The following is a 14,561-nucleotide window of genomic DNA, read 5'->3' on the forward strand; positions in this document are numbered from 1 at the left end:
GTTTCTCTGTTTCCAAATGCTGACGTTCGGAATAATGCTTCTTGGTCGGTAACCGATAACTCCGACATCAAGCGATGCTCTCGCGGGACTTGGATTACATACATACAGCGATCCGAACAGGACTTCAAAATTCCTAGTGAGAAATACCTGGTATTGTCAGGGCTGAAAATGATTGATTCCATGCTGCGCCACTGTTGGTTGCCTCAGTCGAGTCACGCTCTCACTCGGCACTCCGGAGAGCAAATCCACTTTTCGGGGCTGAGGGCCTCAACTCTAATGAGGGGTCGCAGAAGTGTGTTCATTCGCTCATAGGGCTGACTCTGCCTGGCCTTGTTCAACCATAAGCACTGCATGAGTGTTCTCGCTCCTCCTTATTTTCAACCTCAGTCATTCCTACATCTCCCGCCTTGTTCTCGCTGAACATTACTCAAATACGTCCCTGTTCCTCCGGTATCACTGCAACATCTCTACCATTAACTGACCATCCCGCTCAACCATCCTGGTTTCATCAGGACATACCACCACCATGACTATCCATCAGGATCCGGTCCTTCCCAAAATGCGAGACATGTCATTATCAGAATCCACAGAGCGTACCCAAAACGGCGTCACCAGCCCTGTTTCACCGCAGCATGAGAAAAATATCCCATCCAAGACAGGTCTCCTCTCGGAAAGCGAGAGCGAAGCATGGCAGAGAGCTATAGAGAAAGTCGTTAGATGCGTTGTCTCTGTCAAGTTCTCACACCCGTATTCATTCGACACAGAAATCTCCAAGACAAGTGAAGCGACTGGCTTTATTGTTGACGCTGAGCGAGGGTAAGATATATGTTGTCGCGAGAATCAGCGCTTATGCTAACTTTTCAAGTCTTGTCCTGACCAACCGACATGTGGTTGGCCCTGGACCGTTCTCTGGATATATCGTCTTCAATAACCAAGAAGAAGTAGAGGTCCATCCAATCTATCGCGACCCCGTCCATGACTTTGGGTTTCTCAAATTTGATCCAAAGGCGGTCAAGTATATGGAGCTCACTGCCATGCAACTACGACCCGATCTTGCCAAAGGTAAACTCACAACTTCTCACTTGGAACAACTATCTAATATTATACAGTTGGAACTGAGATCAAGGTCATCGGTAATGATAGCGGCGAAAAGCTGGGTATTCTATCAGGCTTCATTAGCCGCCTGGACAGAAACGCCCCCATCTACGACGGATACATGGACTTTAACACCTGCTACTACCAAGCCAATGCTTCCGCATCCGGCGGTTCTTCAGGATCCCCTGTGGTCAATGTTGACGGCCATGGAATCGCTCTCCAAGCTGGCGGTCGCACAGATGGTTCTACCGATTATTTCCTCCCACTTGATGGCCCACTTCGAGCGTTGAAGCAGATCCAGAACGGCGGCAAAGTGAAAAGAGGAGAAATACAGACTGTCTTCAAACTCAAACCTTTTGACGAGTGTCGGAGACTTGGATTGAATCCAGAGTGGGAGAGTGTTCTTCGCAAGTCTTTTCCAGGAGAAGACAACCTCATCGTGGCGGTTGACGTCCTGGCAGAGGGACCGTCAGACGGTAAACTGAAAGAGGGAGATATCCTCATCAAGATCAACGGTGAACTTATCACGCAGTTCCTCAACTTGAACACGATCTTTGACGAAAACATCGATCAAACAATTCGCGTCCTCGTCCAAAGAGATGGAGAAGACATAGAAGAGGATATCACGGTGCAAAACCTCAACGCCATTACTCCCGATCGCTTCGTCACTGTCGGAGCAGCTTGCTTTCACGACCTCTCGTACCAAGTTGCCCAGCGCTACGTCCTCCCCTGCCGTGGCGTTTACGTCTGCAAAGCAGGGCCCTTCCATCCAACGCACGATAACTACCTCATGGTTGACAGCGTAAATCACAAAAAGACACCCAACCTGGAAACCTTCGTGCAGGTACTCAAGGATATCCCTGACAGGGCCAGAGTGGCGATCAAGTACTGGCACGTCTGGGAACGACACACAGTTCGAACCGCAGTAGTACCAATTGACAGGCATTGGTTTCAGCGCATGAAGATGTTTACGAGGAACGACGACACTGGAGCTTGGGATGTTGATGTCCTTGCTGAGCCACTGCCTGCGGTTCAGCCGAACAAGCTGAGTGCCTCGTTTGACACGCTTGAGCACATTCCGTTGAGGGCAGTAGCGGAGATTGTGAGGAGTTTCGTGAACGTCAAGTTCTCTGCTCCCGTTCTGATCGACGGACAGTCTACCCGTGTTCATCGGGGTATGGGACTTGTAATTGATGCCGAGCGTGGATTCGTCATTATTTCCCGGACAGTTGTACCCACAAAGATGTGCGATATCGAGCTCACTTTTGCGGACTCAGTTCTGATCCCTGGAAAGGTTGTGTTCCTACACCCTGCTCACCACTACGCCATCATTCAGTACGACCCCAGTCTTGTGGACGCACCTGTCAAGAGCGCAAAGTTCAGCACGGAGCGTATCTCACAGGGAGCTTCCACCTTTTTTGTTGGGCATAACGACAGCGACGAGATGGTCTATGCTTCTACAGCTGTCACAAAGGTTATACCACAGGAGCGAGAACCTCCGAACCCCCCTCGAGGGCGTCCTATCAACGTTGATAGGATCGACGTGGAGACCAGAATCGGCGCATATTGTAGCAGCGGCGTTCTCGTTGCCGAAGATGGCTCCATCCAAGCTCTGTGGGTTGTGTATGAAATGGAAGATCTCGATGAAGCTTGCTTCGGATTAAGCTCTCAAGCCATTGTTCCCATTGCGGAGAAGCTCAGTCAAGGTATTATCCCCAGCTTGAGGAGTCTATCCGTGGAGCTGGCAGCTGTGACGATCATAGAGGCTCGCGTAATGGGCGTGTCGGAAGAGTGGATCAGCCAAGTGCAAAGCAGATCATCCGATCGTCGGCTCTTTATGGTGAAGCGAGCATCGAGCGGTCTACCCAATTCCCTGGAAGAGGGCGATATCCTGCTTACTCTAGACGGAAAGCTCGTCACGCAACTTTCTGACGTGGATGTGATGTACTGGAAAGAATCTCTTGACGTCGTCGCTGTGCGAAGCGGTGAGCAGATCAGTTTCAAGGCCCAGACCGTTCTTGAAGATGAGTTTGAGACGTCGCGTGTTGTCAACTTCTGCGGTCTGACCGCCCAGAAGCCACACCGGACTGTTCGACAGTGCATCAAGAAGTTACCCAGTGAAGTGTACATCACAAGCTGGCTAGTCGGTTCGCCGTCCAACTTGTACAGCGTATATGCGACGACTTTCATTACGCATATCGATAACAAGCCAACGCCTGATCTTGAGGCCCTGATCAATGTGGTGGCCAGCATCCCTGATAAGACCTGTAAGTGCCAAGCCCCCACCCTGCTGTGATCATCATTAACCTTTTGATACAGACTTCAAGATCAAAATGACAGACTTCTCTGGCACTCCATCGGTTGTCACTATCAAGAAGGACGAGCGGTATTTCCCAACGGCAGACTGGATCCGTGATGAGACACAGGCTGAAGGGTGGAAGAGAATTACGTACGAGAATGGGGAGGTTATACAGGGCGAGGGACTTTATGGTATTACGCTGTAGAGCGATTTTACGACATTATGATTCAAGACTCGGCCAGATGCATGGTTTCGAGGATGTGTACGATAGGTATTAAGAGATAATGAGATTGTATATATATACATAAGTGATGGTGTGTTTCGATGGCTTCATCTTGCTACACGAAGCATCATAGAGGGGTTCGTGGTTATCAAGGGCAACACCACAGGGAATACTCCGAGACTGCAAAGAAGATGTCATCAAATGGTTCCGTGATTTTTCCTGCCCATTCCTCAGTCCTTCACTCGTGGTGCAACTAAACTCCCAGCAAAATCTTACAATACTCCCAATAGTCAGGATACCACCCTGCCTGCTCCCAATCAATGATCCCTGTGATAACATAAGTGCCAGGAGAACCCGAGACCATAATATTGACCAGGGTAAGATCTCCATGAGTAAAATAAATATTGCCTTCATCCGGGAGCACGTCGCGGTACATATCAGGGTGGTCTAGGCCTTGGATCTCTTTCCCTGGTTGGGGATCCTGGCGGGTTGCAATAGCGAACAGCCAATCGTTGAACTGTTTAATACTAGACAAAGGACTTTTCTCCCCGTCTATCCGAAAGAAACGGTCTTGTAGTGGTCCTCGGCGGGCAGAGCCTGGAGATGGTTTAGAGGGCAATTAAACCTGAGACACTGAATACACTCACCGATGATTTCGGGCGATTGCTTGAGCTTTCTCAGTGTACCAATGATCTCCTTGAGTCGGTTCTGAAGTGAAGCCTTGTCATCCTCATTAAGCGATTGCCAGACTTCTCGGAGTGTTTCTCCCGGCACAAGGCTCATGTAAATGAAAACCCGATCCCCGTATTTCCGCCAACCAAACAGTTCTGGTACTGGAACGTCGCCATTTGGAAAGACTTTTCGAATTGCCCATAACGTTTGCGCTTCCTCAAGATTTAGATAAGCTTGAGCATCTGTTTTTATGGCCAGGTTCAGCTCTTTAATCGTAATGACATCGGCCCCACAATCTCCATATTCCTCAAATAGAGGCTGGTGTTGGGAGTTGGGGCCTTGCTTGGGTACTATCGCGGGTCTGGAAGAAGGAAGAGTCGAGGAAATCCATCTCGGGTTGCGTAATGTCCGGCAGAGCCGAGACATCAATCCGCAAATCGTGCAGCGTGTTTTCTCTGTTGGCAGACATCTTGCGTGGTGGTTCAAAGAAGTAACCTTATTGTCGCACAATCTTTGGTCGAGATGATTGAGAGTCGCTCTTGTTAACACCACAACTTCATAGAGTCAGAATTCTCACCACCCTCCAAACAAATCAGTATAAAACTGCTCGGTCTGGTGGTCTAGTGGTATGATTCTCGCTTAGGGAAAACCCTACAGCATTGCTTGCGAGAGGTCCCGGGTTCAATCCCCGGCCAGACCCTTCCTTTTGCTCTGATCCAGTCAAAAGCATGTGTCCTTTTTGTCTCAGTTGTGGAGATGGTGCCTCTTTTTGGCAGTTGTGGCTTGCCACTAACTCCAATCTTGAGGATAGGGCGGGGAAGATTTACGCAAGAGACACAGGGATATTGTGGCAGGTTTGCTGCAAGAAATACAACACTTGAATCGTATCTCGTTTAATTGTCTTGAATCCTGATATCCTTGTCTACTGTTTCGGTTTGCCTATTCTCCGTTTACTATGAAGTGCAAAGCTGTTATAACTCCATAGTTATGAGACAACTTTCGTTAAACTACCAGTCAAAATCCTGTATCTGGCGTCATCACATTAACCGAAGTTGGGTCCGAAAGGAATGCTGAGTCAGGAGATGACGGATTCATGCAACTCGCATATCTGTGTACGAGGTAAACGGGACTTTAAATCGCCACCCTGATGACACTGGGCAGCAGTGTTACTATTACGTCTACCTGTGCATACATACCGTCGCGTTGGGAGAACAAGGACCCAAGTAAATGGGATCACTTCAATCCTTTACCCCATAGTAAGCAGCGGGACACTGAAACTGCCGAAGTGGCACAGCAGTTCGCCAAACCCAACTGGTATGCACGAAGTCATGAAAAGGGTTAGGGACCTGCATCCGTACCTGACCCTGACATTAGGTCACCCTCCAGGACTCCATCGCAACTGAACCCACAAAGGCACAACAGTGCCCAAGAAAATGGAATCTGACGTATCAGGTGGGTGATGCGGGTGCCCGGATCTGGCAGCTGCAACTTTATTTTGACGACGTTGGGTGCGATCGACAAGCCTCGTCAACGCTTCCGGGAATAGCTTCATACCAGCTGCAAAGTATACGCATATAAAGACATAATAAACGTTTGCACAAGAACGTGATTGGCGTCAGTGGCGATCAGCTCTTTATGTCACAGGCGTATCATAATGCTGCGTCGAGCGAGTGTTGACGATGCCAAGATAGCCTTTACTGGTCTCGAGCCAGACGTTAAGTTCATGTTGGACCCTTGGGAATGAATACATAAAGTGGCATGCCGCATCCTGTCGACTGTAACAAGGTCAAGCGATCTCGCCAAAATTATACAATCAACAATCGACCGTTTCTTTCCACGTACATCATGAAGGTCTTTCTAGCTGTAGCCGCCGCTTTGGTGTCGAGCTCTATCGCTGCTCCCGCCACCGACAAATCCGTCGCCGTTCGAGAGTCTCACCTCCTCGATGCCGGCGCTCAAAAGGGAACATTCAATGCCCTCTCAGTCGAACTTGAAGGCTTGTTCAGCAAACCCTCGGGCCAAAAGGCAACAACAAACGTCAAGCGATCCAAGTCCGACAAGAAAAAGGCTCTTACTAAAACCTACATGATCTCGCGAAAGAAAGGCTCGCGGAAATCTCACAAGAAACATCCGAAACGACTGGTCAAGCTCAAGCTTGCCACAACAGGCTTCAAGAGTGGTCAAGATATTATCGATGATTTGGACAGCACCCTTGACCAGGTGACTGTCCATACAGACAAGATCGGTGCGTGTGGGACAATCTTGTACGCTCTGCCATTTAATAACATATTATAGATACCATCCTTGGTCAAGTCGAAGCTGGAAAGCTCTCCGAGAAGCAGGGAACTGCCGACACCCTCAAAGAAATCACTAGAATCCGCAGTATTCTATCCGGCCCACTAAGCCGACTCTCAGCCACGCGCAACATCAAAGACCTCAGCCTGACCGATGTTCAACGCCAGTCGATCATTCAGGAGATCGACGAACTCGTCACTGAGCTGCTAAGATCTATTGAAGTCATCATTCGCACCTTGGGTACCAGTTCTAGCATGAACTCCTCTTTGAACCCTATGATGAATATTCTTACTGGCTTTTTGAGTGGTTTGGCAACCGCTGACACAGGATTGGCCACTAAGTTACGAGATTTGGTGAGTTTTATCATCAAAGACCAGACTGTGGATAGTGATGAGAGTGGACTTTCGCTTCTGTTGAGTGGGTTTGAGAATTCGTTGCTTCGTCTGCATGGTACCCTAAAGGCTACTGGCAAATCCAACTGAAAACTTTTTTCTTATGTAACGAGAAGTGTTCCCCATAGTTTTTGAACCTTCGTATCTTGAAGCTGTTGTTCTGCCGATCAGTACTCTCCTAGTATTTACTATGTAATTAGAATTCTACTATGTCCCTCATCCCTTGGCCCGAAACTACCAACTGCAATAGCCATGACTAGCATAACGCGATAGCTTGGTGTCCAACCATGTTTTTGCCTGTGACTGACCAGGATGAATCATATTCGGCTCAGGGTTTATCTCGCTAAGGGGCATGCCGGAGAGTATCCTCAATTACGCGACCCACTCATGATATGATCACTTCGCAGAACCAACAGACAGAACCGAACAACCAACACTCAACGGCCAACAAGCGGTGAGGGCTTTGCTCCACTGCCAACCATCATCGTGTTGCTTCAGAGATTTTAATGAACAGATTACATGCGGAATACTCTGTACCATCAGAGACTCATCGTGACGCGAGAAATATAGCCTTCTGAAAACGGATTCCAACCCGGGAGATCACACTTTGGCAGGGGGCGTTCCGCTGCCATCCGCCTACTTCCCCGGTATTTACGTTTGAGTAACGCTATCTTGACAGTCAAGGATTTCCTTGCTGGCCAATTTGCCGATCTTGGCACTGTAGCATTGGGGGCTGGTCTTTTGTGCTTTCAGAGTGGGATGGATACGACATTAAACGTATTGAGCAATCCTACCAACTGCAATATCCCACTGGCATTAGTTCGGATTTGCCAAGAAACCATATCTGTCAAAGTGCCGCGTATCCCTGCTTGAGTGTGCAGCTATACGGATCAAATATAGTGATAATGATGCACGGACTCTTACAATATTCGCATCTGCTATCACAGTTTCATCTTATTGATCCTTCCATCGGATTTGTGCAGATCGAGATACGTAGATAAACATGGAAATGATAAATCGCGTACAGTGGTATTAAAACGCAGGACAGATGCTAGCTACAAACATGTTAAGAATATCTCCACCCTATTTATCTAACACTTGCAAGGAAGTGGTCTCTCGCCGTGACGAACGTATCTGCTCAAAGTAGCAGAATGGAAGATATTGCCTGTCAACGCATCAAAGAGCGCAGTAACGAACACGCGCTGGCGATCGTTGATATCAGGGCTGTGCATAAACTTCTCACAAATGCCGTAAAACTCCTTCTCCATGTCAAAGGTAATAGCTCTGGTTAAGTTCTTGGCCAGGTCAGGCGACACGGAAAGGAGCTGCTCTGTGACAGCAACTGCATTCACGATGGACGCGTCGATAGTCTTGACCTCGTGCACCTCCTTATCATACGAGTAGAGATCGTTGATAAGAATTGAGTGTCTGACGTAAAGATCAGCAAGCTCGTCAAAGGGAGCAAGTTCTTCGCGTGTTTGTTGCACGCCAGAGCCGAAGCGGATAGCTGCAATCATAAATCTGAGTTCATTGTCAGTGAAAGTGATAGAAAGATGCCTTGAAAAGTACTCACGTCTTGCCAACATCATTGCGACGGTAAAGCATGTAATCAGCCAATGTGGCATAGTGATCCTGCTTAAAGGGTGACTTTACACGACCATCACGGACGAAAGCATGGATAGCATAAAGCAGATCAGGTCCAAGGACGGGATCACATTCCAATACGTCTGACCAGAATTTCTTAAGATGCCTGTTCTTGGGAGCCATGCTAAGAAATTCGTCTACCACTGTGGTTTCCTAAAGATCTGTCAGTATATTGAACAAATTGTATAGATTGCAGAGCAGGCTTCTTACGTTTTGAGTAGCTCCTCGCTCAATAACATCTGTATTCACATGTCAGTACTTGACTTCTTTCGCCGCGGTTTCATATCAGCATACCGTCGTGGAGGAATAGAAGCAGAACAGACTGGGTCAACAACGCCAATCTGGTAGGAGATGATGTAGGGTAAAGATAAGCACAGCAAGAGATGGCATCCTCAACTAGCTCATCAATCTTCCACTTGCGACGCTCATCCATCAACTCCATGGGTAGTGTGCCACGCTCTGATGCCTTGTCAAGGCTGATTCCGTTGGCCATTTCATATCCAGCTGCCTCGGCGTAAGCCCAGAACTTGGATTGTCTGGTCCAAGGAAGAGAGGTGTTCCATGGGACACCCATATCCTCTGGGTAGATAACAAGAGGGGCATCCTCAGAGACGCTGTCTTCCCGGAACAGAGACTCAAAGTCCAAGGTTGGCACACCTAGGGTGTTTGATCCTACAGGATCAAATGTCAACTTGACTGGTCTAAGAGGAACGTGCTTGTGAGGCATTGTGTAGGGCTTGGAGATATAATTGAGTATTATATACGTAAAGACAACGTAATGAGACCAATTATATGGTGTAAGAATATAGAGAAGAGTATCAGAGTGACAGAACTATAAGACTGATTCACTAGTCTAACGATTTTCGCGAAAGTACGTTACCCTTTAAAGGAATTCATGTCTTCTTCAACGATTGTGGCGGCGGTGAACGGACCATGAACTGACGGCGGATGCATCGGTTCGGGACCACTCCATAACGGCTACAACCGTCAGGGGTTGATTTGTGCCCAGGGGATAAGGAAATCAAGCCAGCAAGGATTCACATAAACCTAATTCACCAACGTCTTTTTAGAGGATCCATCGACAATGGTTCTTTGGTTGATAAGTTGGTTGACTAGTACGGCACGTGATGGATGGATTACCGGTGTGATTTGACGAGTGCCGGCGCTGACATGGGGCACATACGAAGTGATAGACATGAGGGTGGTAATGTAACCCATTCCTGAATATGCAGTGGTACTCTGTCTTCCCCGATACACGTTCAACGTGGTGTGATTGCAATCCTGTCTCTTTGGTCCTCCCTCAGCCAGCATTCTTGCACCCACTGTTGCAAGCCGACTCCACGGGACTCTTACCCACTTCGGACGAAAACCGGTGGCACTTGATGCTACCCTGGTCCAGTCCAGGGGTTCAAGAGGAATCGGCTAGGTGAATGACACAATCCAGATCATGGGCTCCTCCTTGTCCCCTGGCAGGGCAAGACAGCACTTGCAGTAGTGCCGTAGCCCTGGTCAAGTATGGTCTGGGCTTTCTCAACTGATTACTGATAATGGTAGAAGGGTTCGGATGAGTTCATCCACAGGTTGTATATCCAGAGGCAATTACTGATATGCTAATTCCCGCAAGTGCATGTCTCCATGTGCAATGGCTGGTTACATGGTCTATCCCGGATCCAGTCTTGGTCTTTGGTTATCCCCTGCTAGAACGGCATTGACCAATGCGGTTCACCGTTTGAGAGGTTACAGTTGAGCATGGAATATGTGACTAGAGCCAACAGCTCGGTTTCCCTGCAAGCCAACCGTAACTTTCATGACCTACCACGCGAGGTGCCGACCCTCTCCACCGGTGCGTCTGTTGGCTGACCCAACCCGGTCCCTGTGTTGTCAGTCTAGCAAGATTAGATTTTCGCAACCAGTGAATTAGTGAGAGCCACGTAATCTGTTAATTCTACGCTACCAACCACGTTAGTCCCAATCCTTGGTGACATTGCATTAAACGGTCGCGTCATGTACCCCAGTCTTTCTCTCAAAGCTCGGACTCGTTGCGAGAAACGGACCAGAATGGGGGACCAACAGACTGTTTCATCGGTTTGCTAGTTGCGCTGCGGGCTGAGGCTTACACTTTCACTAACGTAGCGCTTCTCGTGTCTAGAACGGGCAATCCAAGATGGTCAAACGTACTTGTGCGATCTAATAAAGTCTTTTTCTAGAAATTACCTGGTACAACTAGTCAAATATTCATTTCCGATCTTAGTCTGCATGAATCGGTCATTACTCAAGGGCCATTGGAAACATTATCCCGACTAGGATAGGACCACAAGATAGGATATCATATGAACAGCAACGTCCCAATAAACTTTAACTTTGTCATGCCTCCATTCTTGTTTCAAAAAAACACACCAAACGCCGACATGGCAAACTTTGTCAAAAACTCGACCAAAACATTTTCTGACACTGACAGTGTTTCGGACAGCACCTGTTGACTCCAGGGTTAAGCTTGCGAATAACCCAACCCATAGGAGGAATGACTTACCAGTGAACATAAATCCAGATGGTAGGAAGAAGGAAAGAAGAATACTCAGATTTCAGCATCGAGATTGAAGCGAGCTGATCCTCTGTTGGTGCAAAACCAGTCTTCGCAAGGAACGCGAAGGCCGTCACGCTCGGGCATCGAAGCCTCGGCCACCTTGCGCATCTCGGCGTGATACTCGTCAAGGGCCTTCTTTGTGGCAGGAGTAAGAGACTCGGCGGAGTCCTGTGTCTTGTTTCCCTGTGGTATCGAGGCGCTGCCGGAAATGACGGCCTTGTAGAAGGTAGTCGTTTTCTTCTTCTGCTCTTCGCCTTGAACGGCACCACGAGGCTTGACGCGGCGGGCAGTATCGAGGACAAGAACGAAGTCATCCATGTCGTCTCCGAGCTCCATTCGCTTGGGGGCGGTCTCCTTGACTGGGGTCGACATACTGAGTGTTGATGCGATAACAAGGGGGTCGGTTGATGAGGTTCGTGTTTCGGATATCTCGAGTTGTTTTCGCAGGTGGTATGTAAAGATGTCCAACGCAGATGAGGTGAGTAATGATACCAAGAAATGAGGATGAAGGAGACGTGGGATTTTTATAATGGTGAGAATGCGAGGCTGAGGTTGAACGATGGCCCTCGAACATCTAATTGTGAGATAGGAACATTGCACTAACCCCACAATGCCGCAGAGTGAATCTTTCAGCCTACGGTGAATGCAAAGGAGAGCAAGCAAACAAACTTGTTGCTAGCGTGGGGAGTGGTTGAGCAATGCGAACAGAGCTGCGCTGATTAGAACAGTTGGAATTGAACAGTGGGATCCCACGGTATTGTTCATCCACCAGTGTTCAAGCCATCCGGAACAGGTCGCAGGTTGGTTTTTCTTGTGTTTGAGAAGTACATGTTTAGAATAGTGATTGGCTTTGAAAGGCTTTGGGGCCTATCTGGGCTGTCGCTAAAGGCCAGCATAGGGGCAAATAACCTGATGTCACTCTCTGCTCGTTCCGACGAAAGGAAAGAAACACATCAAGCCGAGCAAAGATCGAGGCAAGATACAATGGAGATGGTATGAACAAGCTTTTGCAAATATCACTGTCTTCCTGGCTCATCAGACATCACTTAGTAGAGCTACATATATTCGTAGACAGTCAAATTGTTGATCTACCAACCTGTCTACTCGTTCATCTCTCCAATACCGTGTTTACCCAATACCCTCCATCGACCTCTTGCTCCCGGCGTGTAACTTGTAGTAGTACTCTTCTTCATATGCAGGAAAATCCAGGCTGTGTTCTTCTAGGTAGTTTTGCCAACAGTGTCAAGGCTTAGGCTGTCTCTCATCGCCTGGTTAGCTTGGAAGTCCTCAGTAGGGGGCGCGATATAATTCTTACTCCTGATCTCTGGCTGCAAAAACTGCAACGCAGAAGCGACCTGCGCTTTCGTCTTTTTGTTATTGATTCGGTTTACCAGTGGTTGTTCTGGGCGTTGATTGACGGGGGCGGGGGATTCGAGGGCCGCAGAATTGTCAACAACTTTGGGAGAAGTTGTGTCGGCGACTGTGAGAGGCGCCTCACAGTCATCCCAGTCGTCGTCGTCATCGTCATCAATGGCAAGGACGTGTTCTTTCGGGTGAGTGATGAGTTCGTATTCGTCATCCTTGATCGTGATCTTCTCCACGTGAAGAGGTCCGTTGGCCGGATCTTCAGGCATCTTGTTCAGCCTACGCCTAACATCGAGAACTGTTGCTTCGGGCATCGTGTTTGGTGGGTAAGATAGTTGATGATTTATGTTTGATGTGGAAGGATTTCAAAAGAGTTGTTTCCAAGAATGAGACTGTAGAGGTAGTGGTTGGTGGTAGGGAGAAAAGGAAAAGATGAAAATTGTTGATGGCAGAAAAGAAGAGGCTCCCACTAGCGTGATTCAGAAAAGTCGCGTTTGTGCAGTGCATGCAGTTCTGCTCGACTCTGGCACTTGCATGACAGTTGCAGACCCTAGCAAACATGCTCTGGTTGTTTTGGATGCGCACAGCTGATCGCCAGCTGCAACAGCTCGAGCATTGGGGGGTACTTCTGAACAGTGTAGTCGTTACGTGAACAGACCATGTTATGAAAGAGGACATATGTCTATGACGTCTTTCAGTGTGCAGCTCAAGGCAGTGGAACTCATATTTGGGTCTTGAAGGAGGGATTTTAAACAGATTAGTTGTTCTCTGGTGCATAATTGTCACGTAAGCTACCACAGAGCTCATCGAGATAAAAAGTCCGTGGCGATGTGACTTGAGATGAAAGTCACTTTTGGAGGTGGTGTGGCTTCAACAGGCATTTCCTCGCGTTTTTATCTTATAATGGAAAGGGACAGTCACTTCATTATTTCTTTACAGGAGTGTAGTATCAAAATCACATTGTCTATCTGAGAGGTATCTAGGCAGTCAAAATAGAATCCACAGCAAAAAGACCACTATAGCAAAGGACACATTCTGACTCGCTTCCAAATCTCTGTCCAAATCCATCTCAAGATATCTGCCAATGCTAAATCCGCTTCCAAGTTCTGTCGTGCACATGAAAAGTGACTCCTCCTTTCTCACAAGAAATTGTGTCCCTGTACCAATATGCCACCCATCAAATACTGCGTCGTCGAACCATCTTGGGAGGATACTTCATGATCAGCTCATGCAGTCCATTCCGGCTTAGCATTATCCCTGGCTCCAAGAACTTGAGCAAGCCCGCAACCTTGCGATGCGCCTTTTCGTTCGCCTCCTTGTCGTCCTTGCAGCGCGTGCAAACAGACCATGCAGGTGCACCGTGTCCTCCCTTTCCCTTCTAAGGTCTCGCGGGCTTCAGTGGCGCGTCATCCTGCTCGTTGATTGCCTTGACGTAGTTCTCCATCTGGATGACCTCTGGGTCCTTGTGTCCGTGCATCGCGATGTGTAGTTCGTTCAAGAGGTAGGCGTCGATCTTGGGCTGAGGAGGCTTCGGCTTCTTCTCCGGTCGCAGCGCCTTTTCGAAGTATTTTCCATTGTCGTGGTAGAAGTAGTCTTCTGCGTCGAAATACTGGCCGCCGTTGTAGATGATGGGACTTTCGGGGTAGGGGTTTTCATCGTCAGAGGCGTGAAGAGACTCAACTTCGTCGCTGATGCTGGCGCTGGTGTTGGCGCTTTCATCTTCTGAGTCATGAAGAGACTCTACTCCGTCGCTGATTTTGTCGACTTCGTTAAAAGCGTCTTGATCGGGAGAGTTCTTGATGGGGAAGGTTTGCGCTTTGTTGATAGTCTTCTCGCCAGTGGTGCGATACCACTTTTTGAGGGAGGTGATGGGTTTCTTAATGGATAGCTTCATAATGCTGTGTTCTGGATGAACGTGTCGATGGGTTTTTTTTTTCGTCTATATGAAGAGCACGCGCTTCTGATCCCAGAATAAATGATGCAAAAACGATA

At 48.2% G+C, this 14,561-nt stretch overlaps 7 protein-coding genes and 1 non-coding gene across 8 annotated transcripts; 3 read left to right on the forward strand and 5 right to left on the reverse strand.

Moving 5' to 3' along the window:
- Nucleotides 1-526: 526 nt before the first annotated feature.
- On the forward strand, nt 527-3,599 carry FGSG_03497 (uncharacterized protein; the record flags this gene model as incomplete). Its single annotated transcript, XM_011323913.1, has 4 exons — nt 527-816; nt 866-1,062; nt 1,110-3,362; nt 3,415-3,599. The coding sequence occupies 4 exons, from the start codon at nt 527-529 to the stop codon at nt 3,597-3,599; spliced, it is 2,925 nt and encodes a 974-aa protein (XP_011322215.1).
- Nucleotides 3,600-3,870: 271 nt separating this feature from the next.
- FGSG_03496 (uncharacterized protein) lies at nt 3,871-4,758 on the reverse strand (the record flags this gene model as incomplete). Its single annotated transcript, XM_011323914.1, has 3 exons — nt 3,871-4,214; nt 4,265-4,531; nt 4,641-4,758. The coding sequence occupies 3 exons, from the start codon at nt 4,756-4,758 to the stop codon at nt 3,871-3,873; spliced, it is 729 nt and encodes a 242-aa protein (XP_011322216.1).
- A 140-nt stretch (nt 4,759-4,898) lies between these two features.
- Nucleotides 4,899-4,989, forward strand: FGSG_20603. Its single transcript has one exon. It is a non-coding gene; the product is annotated as a tRNA-Pro (tRNA).
- A 1,145-nt stretch (nt 4,990-6,134) lies between these two features.
- Nucleotides 6,135-7,066, forward strand: FGSG_03495 (uncharacterized protein; the record flags this gene model as incomplete). Its single annotated transcript, XM_011323915.1, has 2 exons — nt 6,135-6,534; nt 6,585-7,066. 2 exons carry the CDS (start codon nt 6,135-6,137, stop codon nt 7,064-7,066), a joined length of 882 nt encoding a protein of 293 aa, XP_011322217.1.
- Nucleotides 7,067-8,067: 1,001 nt separating this feature from the next.
- FGSG_03494 (uncharacterized protein) lies at nt 8,068-9,347 on the reverse strand (the record flags this gene model as incomplete). The annotated part of the gene is made up of 4 exons (XM_011323916.1): nt 8,068-8,497; nt 8,550-8,773; nt 8,831-8,859; nt 8,915-9,347. The coding sequence occupies 4 exons, from the start codon at nt 9,345-9,347 to the stop codon at nt 8,068-8,070; spliced, it is 1,116 nt and encodes a 371-aa protein (XP_011322218.1).
- Nucleotides 9,348-11,195: 1,848 nt separating this feature from the next.
- FGSG_03493 (uncharacterized protein) lies at nt 11,196-11,576 on the reverse strand (the record flags this gene model as incomplete). The annotated part of the gene is made up of 1 exon (XM_011323917.1): nt 11,196-11,576. The coding sequence occupies one exon, from the start codon at nt 11,574-11,576 to the stop codon at nt 11,196-11,198; it is 381 nt and encodes a 126-aa protein (XP_011322219.1).
- An 877-nt stretch (nt 11,577-12,453) lies between these two features.
- FGSG_03492 (uncharacterized protein) lies at nt 12,454-12,883 on the reverse strand (the record flags this gene model as incomplete). The annotated part of the gene is made up of 2 exons (XM_011323918.1): nt 12,454-12,458; nt 12,520-12,883. The coding sequence occupies 2 exons, from the start codon at nt 12,881-12,883 to the stop codon at nt 12,454-12,456; spliced, it is 369 nt and encodes a 122-aa protein (XP_011322220.1).
- A 1,064-nt stretch (nt 12,884-13,947) lies between these two features.
- FGSG_03491 (uncharacterized protein) lies at nt 13,948-14,463 on the reverse strand (the record flags this gene model as incomplete). The annotated part of the gene is made up of 1 exon (XM_011323919.1): nt 13,948-14,463. The coding sequence occupies one exon, from the start codon at nt 14,461-14,463 to the stop codon at nt 13,948-13,950; it is 516 nt and encodes a 171-aa protein (XP_011322221.1).
- Nucleotides 14,464-14,561: the final 98 nt, after the last annotated feature.

The sequence above is a fragment of the Fusarium graminearum genome, chromosome 2 (assembly GCF_000240135.3).
Source record: "Fusarium graminearum PH-1 chromosome 2, whole genome shotgun sequence".
NCBI classification, from domain to species: domain Eukaryota; kingdom Fungi; phylum Ascomycota; class Sordariomycetes; order Hypocreales; family Nectriaceae; genus Fusarium; species Fusarium graminearum.